The sequence below is a fragment of the Varanus komodoensis genome, unplaced genomic scaffold (assembly GCF_004798865.1).
Source record: "Varanus komodoensis strain SLA01 unplaced genomic scaffold, ASM479886v1 scaffold6_2, whole genome shotgun sequence".
Lineage (NCBI taxonomy): Eukaryota > Metazoa > Chordata > Lepidosauria > Squamata > Varanidae > Varanus > Varanus komodoensis.
The window spans coordinates 13,834,996-13,858,921 of NW_025336346.1; the positions used below are offsets into that span (position 1 = coordinate 13,834,996).

The 23,926-nt window shown below is 40.7% G+C and overlaps 1 protein-coding gene across 5 annotated transcripts in view; it reads right to left on the minus strand.

The window, feature by feature from the left end:
• BICD2 (BICD cargo adaptor 2) overlaps positions 1–23,926 on the minus strand; it is a 111,234-nt gene that overhangs the window by 79,507 nt on the left and 7,801 nt on the right. The window contains exon 1 of one of the 5 annotated variants that reach the window (XM_044451119.1): positions 21,246–21,344. The exons of 3 other annotated variants lie outside the window; for them this stretch is intronic. Coding sequence is in view for 1 of the 2 variants with exons in the window: in XM_044451118.1 (XP_044307053.1) it covers positions 21,129–21,134 (6 nt within the window). In the remaining variant the exon portion in view is untranslated. Of the gene's footprint in view, positions 1–21,128; positions 21,345–23,926 lie in introns of those variants that run through there. One more of the 5 variants, XM_044451118.1, reaches the window with a different exon arrangement.

The following is a 23,926-nucleotide window of genomic DNA, read 5'->3' on the forward strand; positions in this document are numbered from 1 at the left end:
CAATCTACACAGCATACCTCAAAGCAGATTTTCTTGGGACACTGAAGTATACTGCTTTATCATGTAAATTTCACATATTCATCTATTGCAAGAGATAGGTGATTTCAGAAGCACCCCTTACACACACACACACACACACACACACAATTATATTGCAATGTAGGTATTTTGTCATTTTAATTTTAGTTTGGAAATGTTGCATTGTAATGTTTTTACTAAACTAAATAAATACATTCTTAGCATAGCTGTACAGTTCTGAGTAGAAGGAAACCTCAAGTCCCCAAGAAAATTATCCAAATTTTTAAACAGTGAAACAAAATGAGGTATACCTCATGCTGCCAATATGCTTTTATCCATAACAGAAAAGCTCAAAAACTAGAATAAAGGTATAATCTTGAGATTTATGTTTCCCCAACATCATCCTTCCCCAGCATCATCTTAATTTGAGACTGCTGCATGATTTCTATTAATTTGAGGTTTCCTTAAATTCAAACAAAAGTTCGCTGTTACAGCACTTTGGCTGTTGGGCGATATAAAAATTATATAACTAGATAAATAAATCAACTTTCCTCACACAACTTACAGAGCACTGATAACTTCATAGCCAAGCAGGTGATTAAAGTCAAGTGAGCTATGCTACTATGTATTACTTTTTGTCTCTGAAAACAAGACATATCCAAATGCAAAAACTCAATACAGCAAATGCAATTCCTCTCAAGAAACCACGAAGAAAGAGAAGCTGGCAGATTTACCCCACTGTAGAAGTATGTTCAACAATACACTGGGATGAAAGTTTCTTGATCATGACTCAGAAGCAAGGGAATCAGTTACAGAAACATTAGAATTACTAAAATGGATCAAAGGGATCGTCCCATGTTTTAAAAATGAAACCCAATAGGCCCCTCTTTGGGAAATGAGGCAGGATAAAAATAAACCATTAACTGGAGGCAGCAGTGAAATTGCTTTATTGTCTACTTTGAAGCTTGTTTTGCATGAATTTATCAAGTTACTTAACAGGGGCACTTCTTTTAAGAGGCTGGTCATGTCTAGTAACCTTTGCAGGTTTGTTCTCCAAGAATACTAAAGCTAAAAATAAACATATATCATGTTTTTATGGAACAGCTTGAGGAAAATTATTTTAGTGTGACTGATTTTACTGTTTGATTTTAATAGAAATTTATGTTGATAATTGTAATAGTCATTATTGATCTAAATATTTTGTAAGTCACATGAGGAGGCTCTTTCGTCCTACGGAAGGCCTACAAACATCTTCAAATAAACAAAAATATGTGCTCTATTGACTAATAAGTCAATTCCAACTCATGTATACAGGAGCAATTTACAATAAATCTGATTCATTGCTAGACACCAATGGTCACTACCACTGAATCAAGATAGAAGGAACATTTTCACTGTTTTCCTGAGGCATGTATGGGTATTTCTCCTGTACAGTAATGTTTTTAATCCTTTTGCAATTGTTTAGAACTTGTGCAATGCTGTACTTCTAATGCCTTCCACAAAATGAAATTAAGAAATCAAGCCGCTACCCACATCCAGTTAGCCTTTGACCCAGTACAGTAATAATGGCATCAATATGCTAATTACATACACAAAAATTAAGACCACAGCTGAGGTTGCCTTCCAACTATGGTTTCAGTCCCCTGGTCTATACATAGTTTGTGGCATTGCAGGTAATGTGAACCACAGCTAAAACAAGGAAACAAAGGATAAACTTACTAATTTGTTAGATTTCTATCTTGCCTTGCTTCCTCTTGCAAGGAACCCAGGGCGACACACTCTTCCTCTCTGTTTTATCTTCATAACAACCCTGTCAGTTAGGCTGAGAGTCAGTGCCTGGCCCAAAGTCACCCATGTCGTTTCATGACCAAGTGGGAACGAGATCCCATGTCTCTGTTCTCCCAGTCCAATATTCTAACAAGTACATCACACCGGTTCTGCTTGGAGTAAAGACCTAGAGCTAACAAGGAAGTGGGGGGAGCATAGCTTCAAAGAGTAGACTCCCAATTTCACCCCGCCCCCCCAATATTCATACCTGGGCCTTTCTGTAAAAAAAATTACCAAGACATCTTGTTTATTGCTGGGTGATTGTTATTCTTATTTTTAATTTTTTAGAATAATTCACAGTAAACCATCCCGACACTTTTAAGTATGGGGCAGTATAGACAAGTTTTAAATAAATAAATAAATAAATATTACAGAAGGCTAGTACTATACCAAACTTATACTTTGCTCTTTGTTACCACATTTCCCACCACCCAGTGGAATTAAGCCACAAATTTGTACACATGAAATAAATGCATACATGGCTCCCCCCCACTCCGGCATAACCAAAATGCATAATGATGGCCCTGCTGCAACAGTGGCCCACATTTGATACATGGTTTTTGGCAGGCTGGTTATTCAGTCCATTCTTAAGAAAGAACTGCAGAGAATATTAGTGAAAGATCATGAATGCGCAGATTTTTATTTGCTTGCAGATGGCAGCCACTAAATCGAAAACTTCTTATGATTTAATTTATCTAAGACCCCTAGCATTGTGCTAAAGACTTCATTGCCTACTGGATTCTATGTCTAATAAAAGAATGTCAGTTTTGTTTAATTAAACACAAGAGCAGTAGAAGGATTAATGCACACACACAGCCTGAGGCTTGTGGAGGACAACTCACTTGCCGGCATCCAAGACACAGTGATTTCCAATGAAGGCGGACAGCCACTGTACTCATGGCAAATCTGTATATTTTTTAAATTCCATGAAAGCTAAAAATAAGATTGAAAGATAGAATGATACTCTCCATAATCTGCACATTCAGCCTGCATTCACAATCTAGACCCAAAAAGTTCTGCTTCGGGACTGCCGCCACCATACAGCCAGGGGCCGGCAAAGCCTCACTTGCAGCTCACTCGGAAGCCAGGCTGCCTTGCTTGCCATCCTGCACTTTCTCTTCAGAGCAATTCCACCTCTCTTCCTCTGGATCATCACCTAGAATTTAGATTTATTGAAAAAACTATTCTACAATCTCCTTCTGTGGACATTTTCAGCACAAAGCAAGTGACAGAGGAAAGTGCTTTTGAAAAATTCCCTACCACACCTTCCTTTTGCTCTCTGAGCACCACTAAATTAACAGCTACTGTGGTACCTGTGCATACCAAAACACACGTGTGCTTTTAACACTAGGCTTCATGTTGCTGAGCAGCCGTCAGAGTAAATGAAAGATCATGCAGTGAACAGGAGATCTCAACCTCCGTTCTGATGTGGCAGCACAGTGATGTCACAAAGCCAATTCAGAGGAAGAGCAATATAACCCAGATCACATGGTATGAATACGCTTTCTGCCCTTTCGCATTGCCTCCAACTGCCAACAGCCTCACTTGCTTGTCTACAGCTGATTTCTTTCAAGTGTTATCTTCCCTTTCTGCTCAGCAGAACAAACTCTTTCCTAACTGCCCTCAATATTTTATGGCACCTGGCCACTTCTTGTTTATGTGCAAAATGACATCTTATGGCTTACAGATTATGAACTGAATAGTAATATACACATATAAGTAAGTCACTCAACAATAGTGAGTGATTTTTGCCTGCTTGCTAAAACAACAGGAGGGCTGATACTGCAACCACATTTATAGAAGCCGTGTCAAATTAGGCCTTTGTGTCATCCAGTATCAAAGCTGTTCACCTCAAACATAATTCCCATGGTAAACAACAATGAACAGTATAAAACAATTCCTACAGCCTCAAACAAATGGGTTCCATTATTAGCTTAAGCCATGGCTCTCCTTATTTGGAGAGAGAAAGATAAAGCCAATATATGTTCACACACACACACACACACACACACACACACACACCATTTCAATTTATTTCACCAGAACCTTTTATCATGTATTCCCTTTCTGAACCTTTTTGGGATGACTCTTTCTGCTTCCAATTGGAACCCATCTCCAAAGCAGTCTTGGCTTAAACATCACGTTAATACTGCTTAACAGTTCAACATTTTACCAACAGCCAATGGGAAAACATTCTTGCATTATGGGCATCTGTCTAGAGACATTCTCCGGGAACCCATGTCAAAATGTGCCAGCTTAAAAGATTCTTAGCTCAGTTTAAAATCAGAAGTCTTTGTGTCGTATCAATTAACATAAATCAAAACCCACAGAGAAATGCACATTGTAATGGCTTTATTTCTAACTAACAGGGATGTCATTCATTGCCCATCCCACTCACAATTTAACTGCTCTCTCATTTTTCATTTATTGCACCTTTAATCAAAGTCCACGGGTCAGAGGGCCAATTTAGGGCTGATCTCTGCCCACCATGCCTCTTCCACTCAGAGGGAAGAAAAGAGAATAGGCTGGTACCAGCAGCAGTGAGGAGCCAGATGGCAAATATTAAGAACACAATCTGGCATAATGGTTGCCAGTTGCCAACTACCACCTTTACCACGCAACTAGGCAGTAAAATCTCAGATTAGATCAGAAGTGGGAAGGTAATCCCATAATAAGGTGAGATACATATTGTGCAAAAATCAGATCTATTTGACATGAAAAAATATGTTTTACTGTCACAGTAGAGAGTCATCATAGTACAGCATCTTTTTTCTTTTTACTCCTATGCAGAAACAAGAGACAAGGGAAAATGACAAGCTCTTTCAGTGAGAACAACGATTTTTGCCTGTACTGCTGTTGTTAGATTGCTTATGCTTTTCTTCCTTTCAAAAATAGCAAAACTGAGACTTTACCCACAAAGCAAGTTATTGAAGACCATTGTTGTACTAAGGGAATGGCCACTGTCTGAAACAATAAGCTCTTTTTAGAAAGCCAGGGATTCATCCTCTTATGTGGCATGAGAGAGGGATTTAAGCTTAATTTAGCACCATTTAGAAAAGATTACCCCTTAATTGCAACAGAAGCTGGCAGACACAGGCAACAATGAAAAGCGAATCTTTTCAAATCCAGTGAATCTTTCTGTGCTGGGCAAACAGCATAGCCAGAAGAGGACAGAAACCAAGTGAATGACCAACAAAGGTTTTGTTTTCACTATGGAGTCCTCATCCAAGTCCTAAGGAGCAAGGCAAGGAGACACACACCACAGGGAGAAAAACAAACTTGAATTCTTTAGGAACAGCTGCCGGCTCTTTTGCATATACACCACTATCTCACTGCAGGCACAAACTCTTCATTCATCAACATGCAAATTAAGAGAAATGCAGGACAAGAGAAGTTGTCAAAATGTACAGGGAGCAACTCCAGGCTGCTGAAGGCTTGAGATGTAAATGGAAAGCTTAAGGGGGAAAAAAGCAACACACACACACCACAGAAGAAAGATAAAAAAGCAAAAACAATGCCTTATTGGAATGAAACACAGAGATTTTCACTCTGCGAAACCGGGCAAGATCAGGCAGCAGATATCCACAAAATGAAGTGGCAAAACCTGTCATGCAACATAACTACATAAAATTCCTGCTTTAAAGCAAATGCTTGTTCTGGGGTCTTTTAGAGAAAAAAAAAAACAAACCCTATGGATTATAAGGTGTGCTAGTCCCCTTAAAAAGCATATTATTTGGTGTTTAATGGTGCTTGCCATAAGAGCAGGGCACTGTCTCAAACCAAAACGCCACTTCCTTAAATGTTCAATATTAGGAACATAAAATTGCACTTTCTCCAGCAGCACACGCTCTCTCACACATATTCTCCAGGGGAATAAAAAGCAGCTCCTGTTCACAAATAACAGTGGCAAATTGTAGATTAACCAACCCAACATTTGCTGGCTTGTGAGCGGCATGCAAGCCAGAGGCCAGTCGCTTCCACACTGCATAATCAGCCTGATCAGAGGCTGTTGTATGATGTGTGAACAGAAACACTTTGGGTTGCTGAATCAGATGCAGACTCCATCTAGTCTAGAGCTGTCATCACTGCAGCCAATCAGCTGCCCACAGAAAACCCACAAGCAGCCCTGGTTACACTGTGGAATGTAGAAATGACCCGGGAAGTTGACGAGATGGCTCCTAAATCAGAGAGCATGATGCTAAGGGGTGGCTTTTAAACAACTCAAACAAACAAACAAACAAACAAATGCCCTCCCTGTTGCTGAGCTCATACTGTTTCATGGTACAACCCAGAGCTGAGAGCTATGAAACAATTTAGGAGATGGCTTGAGTACAGATGGAGGAAAACTCCCAGTGAATGCAACAGAAATCTGGTACGTGCCTACAACTGAGCATATTTTGAAGCAGTGAAACAATACTGGGCTGCCTCTCCAGTTTTCTCTCTGCCACTCAGCAGAGCTTTTCAGGGTTGTCCACGGCTTATTACCTTCTGGCACTAGGAACATCTTGGAACTATCTCAGGCCTGCTATAATTTACTCGCTGGGCATGTCCAGGAAGGAATTCCTTGCATCAATGAGGACTTGGACACCAGAGTTATAGCAGCTGAATCTGGAGATGTCCAGAGAGCAACCTGCTCTGGTTTTATTGGGGAAGTATCAGTTGGTATTGCTTGAGGATGTGGGCAAAGTGCCCAGACAGGTTCATACAACCATCCTGTACTGGATCCTTGGTGCTCCTGGCTCATAAAAGCCAGTAAGGAAGGAATAAAGTGCTGGGCCAGGGAGGTGATCAATGCTTCCTTGTGAGAGGGATGGTCCCATGCTGCCTTAAAGAGGCAGAGGTGAGACTTCTTCTGAAGAAATCCTCCCTTGACCCAGATGATCTGAGTAATTTTAGGCTGGTAGCAAATATTCCTTTCCTGGGCAAGGTTCTTCAGAGGGTGGTTGCCTATCAACTCCAGGCACTCCTGGATGAGACTGATTATCTGCGTCCATCTCAATTAGGGCTCAGGCCTGCTTTTGGTATGGAAACGGATTCGATCAACCTGGATGCTGACCTATGCTAGGAAAGAAACAGGACAGGGTTGAGATCCTATTAATGCAACTGGACTTCTTGGCAACGCTTGTTCCCATCAATCATGGTATCCTTCTAGGATAACTGTCTCAGCAGGGAATGGGGGGCACTGCATTACATCCCCAGAAGGTGTATGCTTCCGGTCCCAATTCCAGGTTCTGGTTTTAACCTCTAAACCTTACATGACTTAGGACCACAATACCTGTTGGAGCACCTCTCTGAACCATGATCTACTTGGTCACTATGGTCAACCTCTAGGGCCTTCCTCCAAGTGCCAACTGCAAGGCAAGTATGGAGGGTGGCAATTAAGAGGAGGGCTTTCTTGGAGGTGGTCCACCATGTACAGCTTAACTTCCTCACTGGAGCCTGCCTGGTGCCAAATCCTTTCAATGCCTGGTTAAGACAGCCCTCTTTTCTGAGGATTTTAAGAACTTACTTGGCCATGTGAGGCCTGTTCTTTGTATTGTCCATTTTCATCATCTGTTTTTAAGTGGTTTAAAACCTTTTTCTTAGTTGTTGCCATTTTATTGTATTTTTATCATTTGTTTTCAGGGATTGTTTAAACTGCTCAGGGAGCTTTGGCTGTGGAGTGGTATAGACATGAAATAAATAAATAAATAATAGTAATGGTCGGTAGCCATTGATAGCCTTCTCCTCCATGAAGGCTAGTCCAGTCCCCTTTTAAAGCCATATACATTGGTGACAATCACTACATCTGATGGAGGTTAATTTCATAGCTTTAAACTACACACTGTGGGAAGAACATCCTTTTATCTGTGACGAATTTTCTACCAATCTGGTTGGTGAGATGATCCAAGAGTCGAATATTATGGGAGAAAGCAAAAAAATCTGCTTTCTCACTTTTTCCACTTTATGCATAAATCTGTATCTAAGCTATGCAATCCAAGATGTTGCGACCTTTTATTTATTTATTTTTAAATAAATAAATAAAAATTGTTTATATTTAGTTATTTAATTTTTATACTGCCAACAGCCCAAAGGCTAACCTTTCATCATAGGAGAGATGCTCCAGCCAGCTGATAATTTTAGCTACCTTTTCCCCAACCCAATACTGACCTTTTACAGGGCCAGAATGGTACACAGCATTCCAAGTGTAGCTGCAACAAGCATTTTCATAATAAGATTATGAACTTAGCAGTTTTATTTTCAATGTTCTTTTCCTTATGATGCCTAGCATGGACTTTGTCCTTTCCAAAGCAGCTGCCAACTGGATTGGCATTTTTACTGAACTAGCCACCAGAACCCAAAGATCTCTTCATTGGTCAGCCATTGATAGCTCGAAGTTGAAATCCCATCTGCTTATAATTGGGGGGGGGGGGGGAACACGCCTTACTTTACACATGCTTGCACGGATCCACATTTGCCATTTTGATGCCCATTCTTCCAGTATGGAGATATCCTTTTAAAGCTCCTCACGGTCCACTTTTGTTTTAAGCACCCTAAATAATTTGTTATCAGCAGCAAACTTGGTCACTTCACTGGTCTCTTCTAATTCCAGATCATTTATCCATAATGGAAAATAACTGGTTGTAATACAAACCCTGCGGGACCCTACTCAATGCTGCTCCTTTAATGGATTAAACAATCCAAGTTAACCTAAAAAGAAATAATTCATTGAATTTGAACTGTTTAATTCAGGCTTATTTAAATCATGCTAGATTGTAATCAGTGTCAGCCACCACACTAAAGCGGTCCATGGGTTCTGGGTAGTGTAACCATGCTAAAACCCCACTCTCCCTAGGTTCATATGTATAACAAGTCCCAGCAACTGCCTGATTTAGCCTGAAAATCCAACATTCCTGCCAACATGTAGCACAATTCATCGTGACTTGAAAAGTCACAGTAGACCATCATGATCATGCAAACGTGATCATTCTCAGCCATAACAGACAAGGTTGAACTAGAAAGAGCAACATGACAGAAGCCAGTTTGATAAGTTTGCCATAAAACGTCCCCAAATCACTCAAGAAAAGCTAGAAAACTTTACAAAAATCAGACTAGATTGGTTTGCAACTCTAAGCCATTTTTCTCTTTTTATTTCAACATCAGCATACATTCTAGCTTAGTTTGTATAAATAAATAGGGGGAGGTTGAAAGAAGAAACCCACTTCAAAATGACCACTTAACTTTGAAGACAACCAGGAATGTTTGTATAATACTGGAGCTTTGAACCCATTGTTTCCAAATGAAAGAACAAACCACTGTTCTCATTTGTATGTAGTCTTATACAGACATACATATTTTGCCCTTCTACTGCTCAGGGTGGTAAATAACCATGAACAAAGCACAGCTGTAGAACCCCAAAGGAGGCCTGAGAAATATGAGAGAGATGGAGGGCAGACAACTGGGAGAAACTCTCTTTCGCAGAAGCATGGCTTCGTGCCTGCACAGGAGTGGAACTCACACTCCCAGATGGAATTTGAGAAAAACCTGTAGGGGCTCCAAGAGTCATTACAGCATTCACGGATATCGTGACAGCCATACTTCAGCACATTGCGCTAAATTATGTCTCATTGAAAGAAAGCAACAGGAAGGGGATGGTTTCTGATTGCAGTAAGTTGGCTCTTATTTTATGGGCACTGCCATGCCTTAGCTATCAGCCTTCCAAGTATGAGCACTGATTTGTAGGATATTCTTAAAGATGCAGGAGGGAAGAATAGTTTCTGCAAGAGCCGCAAAATGACACAGGAAATAAAATTAAATGGAATTATCATGACATTTCACATCACCACAGATGGACAAAGCCATCTTAAAATAATGGGAAGGCTGTGGACCTTGGATTGCTGCGGACAAAAGTGGGTCTGTTAAACAGACAAACAAGTAGGTTCTTTAGGTCAGCATTGGCAAGCCAGCTCTATGAAATGGAAGGCTCTCTAGTTCTTTTCTGTAGCACTGCATGGGGGGAAAAAAACCACCTGAACCCTGGATTGCCTCCATGCCCTCTCCAGAATGGAGCCTTTCAGCATTTCCTGAAGTTCAAGGCCACACATCTGACAAACAAAAGCCAACATTATGTCCAGTAGCAGAGAGCTATGGCAAAACTAACACAGCATGGCTCCACTCGGCAAGCTGCAAAGCCCAAGTCAGAAATGAAAAGAGGACGCACCACTGCAGGCTGCCAGTGCAGCTGACCTGGCTGCACAAGGAACAGTAGACCCAGGGCAAGGGAAAGTGCATGAAAAGCACAATGCAAGACTTCACTGTATCCCATGCTCTGGTGGGAAAGAGGGAGGGAGGGTTGAAATGGTTTGGGGGTGGGGGCATTAAGGACTCTTCTTCAACAAAATCAGCAGAATAACTCTTGTGCACGTGTGACAGCAGCTGTGTGCAAGCCGCCACTGCTGCTCTGCATGGTCAGTGGTGCTTCTGCTCTGTTCTGATCAGCCTGATTAGAAACTGCTGCATGGCAAACAGACCTAGGCAACTTTCCGTTCTTTAACCTACAAAGAACCCACGAAGTCTTGGGCTGTACCCCATACAACAACCTCCAATTAATTATGCCAAGCATCAACAGCTCACATACAGCATGCAACCCAACAAATCATGGTTTATTTAATTATATAACCCATTTCTGCCATTTGTGAACGTAGTCTATATTATAGGCTTTAAGAAATGTTCTGTCTTTCAGTTCTAAAAACTAAGAAACTTGTAGTCCAGTCTTTCCCAGTATGGTACCCTCCAGACATTGGGGCTATAGCTTCCATCAATAATAACCATTGGCCGTGGTTGGTAGGGCTGAAAGGAGCTGTGGTTCAAAATATTTGCAGGGCACCCTGCTGGGGAGGCTAGTCATATTCTGGTAGAAATATTGTGATGGCTTTGCCAAAGATACACTCAAGAACAGGTAGCTTCCGAAACAGGCTCCAGCTGCAGCCAGCATCCTGACAGAAAAGAGGCGAGATTTATGCTTCACTGTGTGCCCCGCAAGCTACAACAATGGGAAGGTCAGAGTGAACATCAGACCAATTTTTATGCTAGCAGACTTAGTTGCAGAGCTTAAAAATAAAAAAGAAACCATATTTGCTCAGACTTTCTATAATCCATTTACATTTCAGAGCATCTGGCTGTGCAAGGCAAAACAAAGCAATCAATTAATTAAAAATCACATTTAATGCTCACAGATTATAACACAAATACAAAGCAACTAGTACAGACTGTGTGTGTGGCTATTTAAACAAAACAAATTAAGGTCACCATAAACAAGCTTGTAAATAGCCACTCATCTGCATGTCTGTTATAAGCAAAGGCAGTCATTTCAAAAGTGGAAAAGAATGATATATTGATGTTCTCGAAAAGAATGTGTATCCATATGCACTGACAGGCAATCTTGTTAAAAATAGTACATTCTGGGGACATATTTGCAGATCTGCTATAAAATACATTGCAAAACAACTCAACAGATTGCATACATCTTCTACAGATCTCACATTACAAACAGTTTAGGATTTGGCAACCAATAATGATCTCCAAGGAATAAATAACCCAGAACCATAGCACTCCTGTGTAATCACAAAGTCTAATGAGTCTCTTATGGCTGATGACCTTATGCTAGTTTCACGACTAGCAGAAGTACCAACATGAGCCTTCCATAACATACCACCTTCTTCAGAATTCAGTAACCACCTAAAAACTTGTCAAAGACAACATCTTGCAGATTTCTTGTACTGCTTAGAGATAAAAGAAAGCAGCAATTCAAGGCTAGATGGACAAAGTATGAAGTAAGGAACAGTTATTAAAACCTGTACATGAAGCACTCCAAACACTACCGAGTGCAATAAGAATGCCTAACAGGAATATTCCCAAGTAATTATACAGTCCGTTCAATTAAATGCAAGTAATTTAAGACAAAGACAACCTGATACTTTAAGCCAAGCTGGGAAAACTATTTCATAATATGCCAAACTAAGAAAATAATCAACATAAAACAATCATGTACATCTTCTTATAAGAATTTACAAATGGAAATCATCCACTATATTTTTTTAATCTAGAATGTGAACATTACATTTGTCAGGCAAGTATCCATTTGACTCCTTCCTAAGGAGCAGTTATGTAAGCATAATGAATAACCCAGCACCCAACGAAAAGATTCTGTGGAGCTCCACTAGCGCTGTCTGAGTGAGTCATGGCACAAATGGATGCTGCTTGATGCAACCCTTTAGAAGCGGTTGAACTTTACCATCATCCTTTACCAGTGGCTGCACTGGGTAGCTGCAGCCCAACAACATCTGGAGGACCACATATTTCCCAAGACCCTCTGGACGGGGAGCTGTCCTCTTACACTGTATAAAGCACTCCATGTCCACTAGAGGTGCTATTTAAAGAAGTAAGTACCAAAAATACTTATTTATGTATTCAATTTCTCTCTTTAGCCTTAGAATAGCTTTCTAAACCCGAAAGCCATCTGTCCCAGCAGCATCTTCGATCAGAGGACAAGGCAAGGCAAACTCACAACATTTCGATCACAAGTAGCAAATACGGATGTGTCTTTGTTAACAGCTGAACTGCTACACGTTGGAGCACGTTAACTTTGGCAGATACCTTTGCAAGGCAGCCCAGGAAAATGCAGAAATGCATTCCCTATAGGCAACCTCCAAGCCTCCATCTCTTGTCCTGACTGCACAGGCTCTAGTTTATTATTATTGAGCTAATTATGTATGGGAAGATACAAAGAATATATGCAGCTAAGTATGTTTGGGTAGCAGAAGCCGCTGGCATGCTTATTAAGAAAATTACAGTACTGCCCAAATTCTTTTGGCATATTGCTTCTTCAAGGAATGATTACGTAGTCATACACATGCATTTTCCTTAATGGCAGAGCTACGTAAGAGCCACTGTGAGCTCATGCTAGGTACACCTGCACTGGATTGGGAGTTACAGTCTCCAGGTCGAACTAGACATGATGTAGGAGATCTAGAAATCTAGACAGATCATCTGGATTTGGATATCTGGTTTTGCTTTTACAAGTACGATTAGTCATTTACATACCTGTGGATTTTAACTGGCCTACCATCACACCGGAGTTAAGACTTTGTTTAGGAAAGGGACTCATAGGTTGGAAAACCAGCACTGGGGGAAAGGTTAATATCCCAGAACAAAGGCTGCCACGTCTCCCATTTTCAAAGCACCTGTACTACATTAGGTCATTAATTCACAGAAACTGAACAAGTAATACCAACAGGAGAGCCTGATCATGGATCTCCTAGATTATGCCTAGTGTGATCCACAGTTCTGACAAAAAGCTTTATCAGAAGTCGGAGATGGGATCAAATATCAGTCTTTACATACAGCTGCTCTGTCTTTGTAGAAGAGACAGGATGTTGGGCCAGCAGTGGTTCCTTATACTGCCATTAGACGTCCATGCATATCCAAAGGTGGTGGGGCACAAGCACCAATGATGTTGCAGTAGCATAAAGTGACACTGGTGCAACATCGTTAGCACTTAAAGGAAAAGGGAACTGGCAACTTTTCCACTTTGTAAGCAAGTACAGGTTAATTTTGTGTAGCCAAATGATTACAAGATTCAGTAGTTTATGCTGGCACAATATTATTAGTACTAGTACTGTGCCACCACTGTATATTATACATTGTCTGAACAGGCCCATGCAGACATGAACAATAAATCCAAAGGGTATTAAACTGAGTTGTTGTTTTTTCAATGTGGGAATTTGAGCCTTTGGTATATATTTTGTATGCTTCCCATTCCACAGAATAGTGAAAAGCCAGTATCAGACTAACCTCTAAGGATGTATAGATTTTGCTTAGTACATTCCATCAGGGTTTGATGGACTGTCAGGTGTCTTTCATTCCAGTGTCTGCACATGGACAGAACTGGATTTTTATTTAAGGCAGTACAAGAATTTATTCCTCTTCTACGGATGCAAACCAACATTAATTCATGGCTTGCACTAATGCATATCAGTGTCTTTTTTCCCCAAAGAGTAAAACCACTAGTCAGCAAATACATGCAACTTAGAAGAAACCCGCCACCTGTGGAATCTGTAGGCTGGACTCATAGAAATCTGAATTCATTTGAAGCTACTGAGATTTCTCTGCCAGCTATACGTACTCAAAACATGACTTAGAGCCACTAACCATTACCATAGGCATTCACGTGAAATACCAGCTAATGTTCATATGAAAATAGAAATAATTATTCCCCCACATTATCCCTCTACAAAAGTAAATTTATTCATATAGATCTTCTCCAAAAGACAAATTACAATCCCATTAAATATACTTCTTAAGGGTTTTTTAATTATTATATTACGGTTATTACATGCATTTATATCCCATGCATTTTACATGCATTTTTTTCTCTTGCAAGGAAACAAAGGCAGTTTGCAAGGTTTTCTCCCTCTTCAGTTATCCTCACAACAATCCTCTGAGGTAGGTTGGGCTGAAGGACTGTGACTGGGTCAAAGTCACCCAGTGAGTTCCATGGCTGAGTGGGGACTAGAAACCTGAGTCCCAATTCTATACTCTAACCAGTACACCACACTGTTTTCTACACTAAGATTTAAAAAGCCCTTCAGTACAAGCGGTTATGGCTTGAATTATCACTTCCACGGCTCCACTCACACATAGATACTAAATAAAAGACAAAAGAAAATTCAATCAGAAACCACATCTAAGGGGAGAGTTCACAATGCTGGGAAGCTTGCCAACCTAACAACAAAAAATCCCCAAATAAGCACTTATTTCCCCAGCTGTAGCATTTCCAATAATTTATATAATCGCATGCCCCAGTAGCATCCCGTAGATTTTAGAGCAACATTCTCTTCCAGCTGTGTGCCATGGGGGACAGATGCTTTTAAGTGATTAGGTTTCATATTGTATTCAAAGAGATTTCTTAATGTAGTTCACATCAAGGTCACATTAAATTAGCTAAGCCCATCCACTCAGGGTTTATAATTGTACCACTGATGGGAAGGGGAAGGGAGGGAATCTCCCCCTCCCCCAACTCAAACTGATCTAATAGAGTCTGGTTCCCGAAATCAGGGAACATTATTTATGCAATGCTTTGAGATTCAAGTCCCACTCAGAATGAGGGCTTTGACAACTTCCAAATGCACTATTCTCCTTGCATTTTCATCATCCTAAATAGTATAATCTCTCAACAGAGCAAAAGGAATGAGCTGAAATCTAGGACTGAACTCTAGCACTGAGTCTCACATAGCAAAATCAGTTTTCGCTCAGCTGGTGCTCTTGCGAATTTAATGGCGTGAAAATCAGTACAGTCCTTGGCACAAGAGCAGATGTTCACACAGGTAGGGACAACTAGAAACCAGTCCGCTGGTCTCTATGTGCTGGACATGTGTCCTAGAATCAGGTTTTTTCTCCCTTAAAGTTGCCAAGAGCAACAATCCTAGGGAGGTCTTGGAACTGCTGCTATCCAACTGACACAAGGTCTTGCCCAATTACATGCCATGGAGTAGAAGATACTTCCTTACATCAGGTCAGGCAACAATAGCCCAGTTTAGACAAACAGCTCAATGTTTAATAAGCTGACGTATGAATCAGCTTCCTGCCCGCTCAAACAGTCTCTTCTCTCCTTGTGGCACACAGCCATTAAACTAGCAAGCTCCCAATAATCACAATTTAACTTTTCGTCCAAATCAAGAAACGATGGTTGCCAAATTCAGAACAAGCTAGGATCCTAAACCCACTTCAAGTTGTAGTTTATGGACTTGCTTGTTCTAAACCTGGGACCAAAACAGACATTACTTAAAATGGGTGAGGCAGAGTAGGCATTTTTACTCCAAGTTGAAATCCCACTCCAAAGCAAGGGGCCCAGTGCCTACTCTAGAGTAATGTGCAAGTAATTTCCAAGAAGTGACTACTGTGTCTCTAGTATGACTGTCAACTCATTAACTACTAAGAAGCCACAACAGCTTCAAGAAGTCACACCATTACCCTCTGCTTCTTTACTTTTACAATGTTCTGATCACATGTTGCAAATATGCATTGCTGCTGAAACTTGCAGAGTTGGTTTTCTCTTCCCATCTAAAGCAGACGCAACGGCTAAGGTCGCCTCCCTCTAGTTCCAAGTGGGGTGCCATGTGGGGACTCCCTCCACTAGTGTGGAGTAGCTGGATTTGTTCTTCTGAACTGATCATCAATCAAAACCAGAGATAAGAGCTAAGGGAGAAAGGAGTGCAGCTGCTGAGTGATTTATTCCTGTTTATTTTTGTGGTTGGCCCACTTACTTTTGATTAGATATACAGTGGCTTGCCCAGCTTATTTCTGCAGAGATAGGACTTACTTCTGCATAGATAGCATATCCATTCAAAAGTCTACCTGAAAGTGCTGCTGGGTGATTCTGTCTGGCTTCACTCTACCAACCCACAGAGAGACCAAGTTTGCTTATTGCTGAATGTCTACTCAGGATCCTTTGTATTGGGACTGCTTCCTGCCTACTCAGAAGGCTCCGCCCACTCTGTCCTGAGCCACATCCACTCACAACTTTTACCAAATTGGAATTTGGACCCTCGAATTTAAAAGGTGCTTGCTCACTGCTGCCCTTCTCTTCACGTAAGCAAGGGCTTGCTGCTCCCATGGACTTTAAAATGGGAAGTGTAGAGTTTGTTTCTCCCCTTTTCCTAACAAATACTAGAGACAACTATTAAAAACTGTAACGACTAGCACCCAATTTAAAAGCCAGCTTTTCTCTAAGAAATGGCCATATGATCAAACAGAATTGTAAGAGGATCAGAGGAAGGCACAGCTGTTTTTATATTTCAGAGGTCAAGCAAGTGACCTCAAATTAGGCTACACCACAAATAGGTAGCAGCTAGGGGCCTTCTCTGTGATGGTGCCTGACACCAATTCTTAACATATTTGCTTTCCTTTATTTTAATGGAATTTTTGGGCTTTTGCTATCCTCAGGCTTTATTTTTTCTTTATTTTATTGGTCTTATGCTGTCCTTTTCATGGGTTTGTATCCAACCCCTGGGAGGGGGGGTGGAGTGAACTGGGATAGAATATAGGACCTGAAAGAGGGGAGGGGAAAGAACAGGAAGAACATGGCATTGAACTTAAGTCTGTTTTTTGTGGTTCTCCTTCTCTCTCTCTCTTTTGCTGAGGGATGTTTAGAGTTTACTGTTTTAGTATTACATATTGAAGCCACAGCAGTAATTAAACTGAAGGTCAGAGATTGGTTTGGTTTTGGTTTTTAATACCCATTAGAAAGGCTGTATTTTTAACAAACACTCCACTGAAACCACACAGTAATCTGAGTTTGGTAAAATTCTGCTGGATATAGCCAGGGTAGGACAGGGGAGGGTCTGCACATTCTCTCTGAGATTTATTTAAAACAGCTGTGTGTATGAACCCAAAGTTCCTATTTCCTGTCCACCAAACATTGCTAAATGATTTGAAATGCAGAGGGGAAAGCAGAGGGAACTGAAATGCCAAAACAGCTCCTGCTTTGAAAACAAACTAAATGCAAACCTGAAGAACAGCATTTTGTTCAGAGCAATGAACGTATAAAGCCTTCTTCATCTTTTCTTCTGAGACGGTGTTTCAGCCTGCTGCTGCGGCAGAATACTACATTTGCCAAAATCTAAGATAAATGGATTCTGCTTTCCAAGTCATTAGATTTCAGAGTCTGTGCTCCCATTAAGTCCCTAATTTTGTGAGTAATTGGAGCACAATGCCTTTTTCGTTCTTTTCAGAAAAGCTTTAAAACAAAGACAGTTTGAATTCTGTGGGAGGTGAGAGCCACACTGCCTGCTCCGAAGTTCCCATGTAGCCCAAAGGTTTAGCCAGAGTTCAGCTACAAAGGTCAGTCTTACCACAACTCCTCATACAGATGGATAAGCCCCCCAGATTGCTTTGGATACTATATATAGCCAGTATATACTGGCAGTAAATAAACTGTGCAATAACGCAAATCAATCATTTGCAAACTGGCATTTGGCAGACTCCTACCTACTCACCCACTTCTGCTTTCTGAAACAACCCAGGCATAACTCATGAGAAACAAATCCAGAACTTTATCCCATAGTTTGTCAGTGGGTTATTTAACCCTAAATAGCCCAGGGTGCCATGACAATGAAAACTGCAACAAAACCCTGCAGTACAGATTGTTCCTGGAAGCCATTATTTCAGGACATTCTATTTTATCCTCCCTGCAAGTTTCCAGTTTCACCGACCACTCAGTGAACGTATTCTGTGGCCAGTAGCATTCGCCCTCCTTATCAGGCTGTTTTTAAGAGAAGGTTGCCCCTTTCCTGCAGATTTCTGGTATTTATACAGAACTTACCTGAGCATGTTTATACCCCCTGACTCTTGTTTCTCAGTGGCCTCACTGCGGCCATTACCCACAAATCTATGCCTTATTTACACAAAGTGCTGCTAACCCAGTTTATTGCATTTCATTTCAGATTCCTTCAAGTAACGTTTATGTATAAATAGTTAAATATGAGGGGTCTTCAAAAAGTTTCTGCACTTTTATATTTTATAAATATATTTTATATATTTTTGGCTGATGGCATTAAAAAGTTGGTATGATGCCGGGAAAAATGCATTGCAAAGAAAGGTGACTATGTAGAAAAGTAATGTAATTTGCTTTTGAAATTCTTAATAGAGTTAAAGAAGTGCAGAAACTTTTTGAAGAACCTTCAAAACCCGAATAGGTAAATATATTTAAATAGAGAAATATGAAATAAATACTTGGGTTGGAGCTTTTAAATCATATCAGTAAATAACGTTCATATTTTAATACTTAATTGTTCCTGTAGATATATATGTAATTTTAACATTTATTTCAAAACCCACAATCCATTCAAATTCAAGTTCCTGTTTGTTAATCAGAGACCTGGAGGATGGCTAAGGTTATGTAGGTGAGAGGCTAAGTATGGTTAAGATGACCAAGTTTATAAAGCTATTATAACAGAACAATCACCAGAGTTCTTCTCTAAGAAAATATAAGCCTGCAAATAGGTACTCAAAGGTACAGACTAGCCAAACACAAAAAAATGCACTGAATGTTCCTATAGCTTTTGCCACACTAAGTGCATTTCAGAAACCTGTTTCTCCCACTACCTGAACAAGCACCTGTAGAATGTGCGGCAAGATGCCACACTGCCAGGTTGCTTCCAGGGCCTTGAGCATAATTTGCCTAATTTGAAAAAAGAGATGAAACTGTGCTGAAAGACTAGAAGGCAGCACTTAAAATATTATATGTTGCAAGTAGGATACAATCTATTTCTAGCAGATAGGGATGCTTTTAAATCACTCGCTATCCACAGTGGGAGGACGCCTCTGGCAATGTTTCATGGACCGGCCTAATGACTGGCTGGAACAGACAAAACCAGGTATACGTTATTAACAGAAAACAGCCGCCTCTGCTTGAAGGGCTGTCCAGCCTGCATCCGGTATACTGATAAAGATCCACCAGAAATAAGAACTGAGTCTTGAAAATGTCGCTCAACAGCATCTGGACAGCAGACTTGGGCAGCCATGCAGCTCACCTCACTTTCTCAATAGGGGGGAGGGGGAACATACTGCAGGCTAATGATTATTTCCAGGTTTGCATCCATACATATAACTTAGCTTGTGAATTTTTTATATAAATAGGTGTCCTCTTTTTTGATAAAATTTCTTTTTTCTTTTGGCTAGTCATAAGGGGCCACGTTACCGCTGCCTTTAAAAGGTAGGTTTCAGAAGAAGCAGAATGGAGTCTTGTTTTATTCTGCTGATTGCAGCATCTAAGAAGTTTGCTTTCTTTAATTGATTTATGCTCATTAATCTGCAAAGAAGTTCTTCCAAGAAGCAGTAGTTCTCGTATAACAGTAGGAAAACTGATGATCCTTCAGATGTTGTAGGATTTCAACTCCCATCAGCCCCAGTCTGCATGGCCAGTGGCCAGGAATGATGTGATGCAATCCAAGTACATTTGGGGGCCACAACTTTTATACCCTTTCATTCCGCATTCTCCTCCTTGTCTGCCCTTAATCCCCAGTCACAGTTTAAGACTGAAAATTTTCCTCTCTTTTTATGCTGTTCTTGAGCCAGTGGACTTGGGCTGTTTCTTTATTTTATCCTGCCGTTCTTCCTCTTCTGGCTTACATAGTCTTCCTACTCTCCATTTTATTCTGACAACAACAACCATGTGAAGCAGGTTTGGCTGAAGTCAAAGGCCCCAAATGGGCTTCATGGCTGAGTGGAGACTAGAACTCAGATCTCCTGAGAGGCCAAAGAGATCCAAAAGTATGAAACAAAAATTAAAAGTGCTGAAGTACGAGATGGACTTTCCTACAGTAGATTGGCTCCTCTTATATCCTTGTGTTGGTGGCCAAACAACTGCCTGAAGGAAACCAGGAGCAGAGCATGACAGCAGCAGCATCCTCCACCCATGTTCCCCACACTGGAGGTTGCATAGAACCATCAGGACTAGTGGCAATGGATGGCCACCTCCTCCATAAATTGATCCAGTCTCCTTTTAAAGGCATCCAGATTGGTGGCCCTTCACTGCACCTCATGGAAGTGAATTCCACATGTTAACTGTGTCCTTTATGAAAAGACACTTTCTTTTATCTGCCCCACTCTGCCACCAATCAGCTTCATGGGATGATTCCTGGGTGTGAGAACTATGAGGGGAAGAAAGTCCACTCCCTATCCGCTTTCCTCACATTGTAAATAATTTTGTCCATCTCTGTCATGTCTCCCTTTACTCACATTATTCCAAGCTAAATAAACCATGCAGATTAAAACAATGGGGATTAAAACAAAGTAGGGAAAAAGCACAAAAGTGTCAGCCCTGCAATCAATGATATTCTCCTTCATACATTTGATCCTTGCTGCCAAGGGTTATTAAGTTACAATCAGGCAATAATATCTTTACAGTTCTTTTCTAAGAGCTATTCCAGTGTCTGCTGATTTAGCTTCATTGCATAATATGGCAAAATGAGATAAAAATCATTATCTTAAAAAAATTGGCCAGGTACGCTGAAACAGATAATGGAATACAGCTGAAATCCTAAACACTAAGAACCATGTCCCATTGAAGTCAATGGGATTTGAAGCAAACATGCTAAAAATCTTCTACGGCACTATTCCCACAAAAATAAAGCCTTAGTTTATACAACAGTTAAAAAAAACCATGCAACTCAGCTACTACACACTTTATTTGCTTACTCAATGATCAGAAAACATTAAAGAGCAACTTAGGCATTTGTTCATACCAACATATGAAGACTCTAACAAGAGAATCCTTTGGTGTTTTATCTCCAGCATACAGGACCTGGAAATGAATGAAAGGCAGAGCAACACTCCTTCAACACGGGCAGAGGCATGCTTACATGGAAACTTTGTCCCCGGGAATCTGCCCAGACTTTTTCCAGCAATGGCTTTTCATACAGACTGATATGCTCATACAGGAATCTACCACATCATTTGTATGTGCAAAAGAGTTTAAGTATTCCTCCTGTAGCCGCCTTCCCCACCCACCCCTTCTAAACATGGAATCAGCCTTTGGCAAAACTTCATCAGAAAGGGAGAGGGAGGGAGAGCAAGCAACCAAGCAGACAGAGAGAATGTCCTAGAGATGCAAACATTCTAACAGGATCAGCAGCTTTTCAGCTACTCAGGATCTAGTTAGTATGTGGAAATGAAAAGAGGAAACCTGACTAATGCAACCCCCGCCACACACACACAACACTGATTTAAGGGAAAGGAAAAACTTATTTTTCATACTAAGCAATGACATTTATTGAGATGCTAACTTTTATTTGTGCCTCTTTCCCTTTGTCAAGGTTTTCCTAGATGTTATTTCATAGCCATACTATATTATTTTGTTGCTCAGTTACTAACTCCGAACAAATTTATCTCTGCATTCTGCCAGAAGTGGAGAGAGAAAGCACAAGAAGAATGCCTGCAGAATGAATCACCCACTGGAAGTAGCCTTATGACCCTGCAAGTAGAAAGGATTAGTCATAGCCTTACATACAGTAAACTGGGGGGAAAGGAAATGGTGAAGCCATTCGCTGCTGAGCTGTTCCCTCTGTTAAGAGGTTGACCATGTTCAAAGCACAAAGATTTGACTTGGGTCTTTCAATATACAAATGTGAGCCTTTAAATATAGGCTTAAAATATTGGATAATATACCTGAACCTAACACTACAAAGGTATTTTGATTTAATATTCAAGGGCAGAAACTCAAAGTTGCTTCGGATTGCACTGATTTCCAGCCTCCATGTTAAAGATGATCATGGGATATGGGGCAATTATGTTACTATGAATATCTCAGGGATGGCAAAAAAATTTCCAATGACAGACGAAACTTGAGGCAAGCTCAGCTAGAGACCATCTGTAAAAAATGTTCTAGCTCCCCAAAATTTTCTCTAGGTTTTGTTCAGCCAGCAGTAACAATTGTTCAATTGCTGGGACTGCAAGATCTAAGCATCTAACCATGTTGTCTCAGCATAGAGCTGAAGAGCTAGAGGAGAGGATAGGAGCTTTCTTATCTTGCATGCTGAACAGCACAATCTTACATCTACATCTATTTGACTTCAGCAGGGCTTACTTTTGAGGGAACAGGTGCAGGATTGCAGCCTAAGAGAATGTTGCCAATGCATAAATAAAAAGAAGAAAGCTTCCACATATGCAGTCTAACTGGTTCATCTAAATGTCCTGCACAAGACAAACTGGAATACATGTATTATCTCCTTCAGTGGAAACGATGGTAGGAGGAAATAAAACCCAACCTGATCTGTTCATCATAGATATGAGAAAGAAGCAATTCCCTTCAGCACATTACCTTTTTTATTAAAAGGAAAAATAAACTGTCGGATTTTTATATTTCCACACACAACTCAGATCTGGGTCTGGCTTATGGGACAGAATTTGCCAGTACATATTCCTGAGTAAACCTGACAGCTTTGCAAGAACATTTCAAAACAGATTGCACAAGATAATTTTCTGGTGGATTGGGCTCCATGTTAATTATTTGTTGTGGTGCAGTGAAGGAATGTAAGGACAGAAGAAAAAACTAAAATAAATCATTTAAAATACAATGCCATCAAACATAAGATATATAAAAGACAGCATTACCCAAAACCTAAACTAGTCAAAAGAATTTGATGGACATTAGGTGGGATCCAGTTTCCTTCCATAGGTGGTAGTATCTCCTGACTGGAATTTCACTCAGCTACCCCAAAATGTCAATGGGCACTTGGATTTTGATACATTGTATCTGCAAGATCATTAAACCAGGCCTGCACAGTATCTTTGTTCTCAATGGCCATGCTGAAGAGATGCTGGAGACCCAGGCCTACACACAAAGATTTTCCCACAAAATGTACAAATCACAGCTTGATTCTTTCTTTACGAGTTGGCAGTGTTCACACATCACACGAAGCCATACACTTACTGGTCCATCATGTCATCCAGACCCTGTCATGACATCTCTAAATAATACCTTTGGTTTCCCCAAACCACAGAGACTATCGACAGATTGTTCAAAGCTTCACCATGGCTTCCTTGGTCATCCAGATACAAGATCTCCATTTTACCATTGTTTGTGTAGGGATGTGTGAATGTCCTACAATTTGAGATCAGCTCCCTGATTCCACCAGTCTGCCTTTCTGGTGAATGCCTCAAGCATCTGAATCAAGCCCCATGTGACCATTATGCCACTGACATCCCTCTTCCATGCATGTTATTGCAACCTTCGTTTGCATTGCACATGAAATGGAAGAAAGTTACTGGTTGAGCCACCAGGATTCCGGGGGCATTTACAGATTTCCTCTCAGCTCAGCTTGCTTTCTAAGTCAGGGCCAGCACCAGAGTAAATCAGCAAACTGAAGGGGTGCGGATTCCACAGAGCTTTCATCACAGGACCAGCCTTGTGGAACGAGCGGCCATGGAAGTGGCCACTCAGCCACATGTTTTCTATCAGCCTCAGCTCCCTAGCAACACAACATCACCACTTGCTTTGATCCTATTGGCAGAGCAAGGCACCCATCTCCCTGTTCAATTTCAG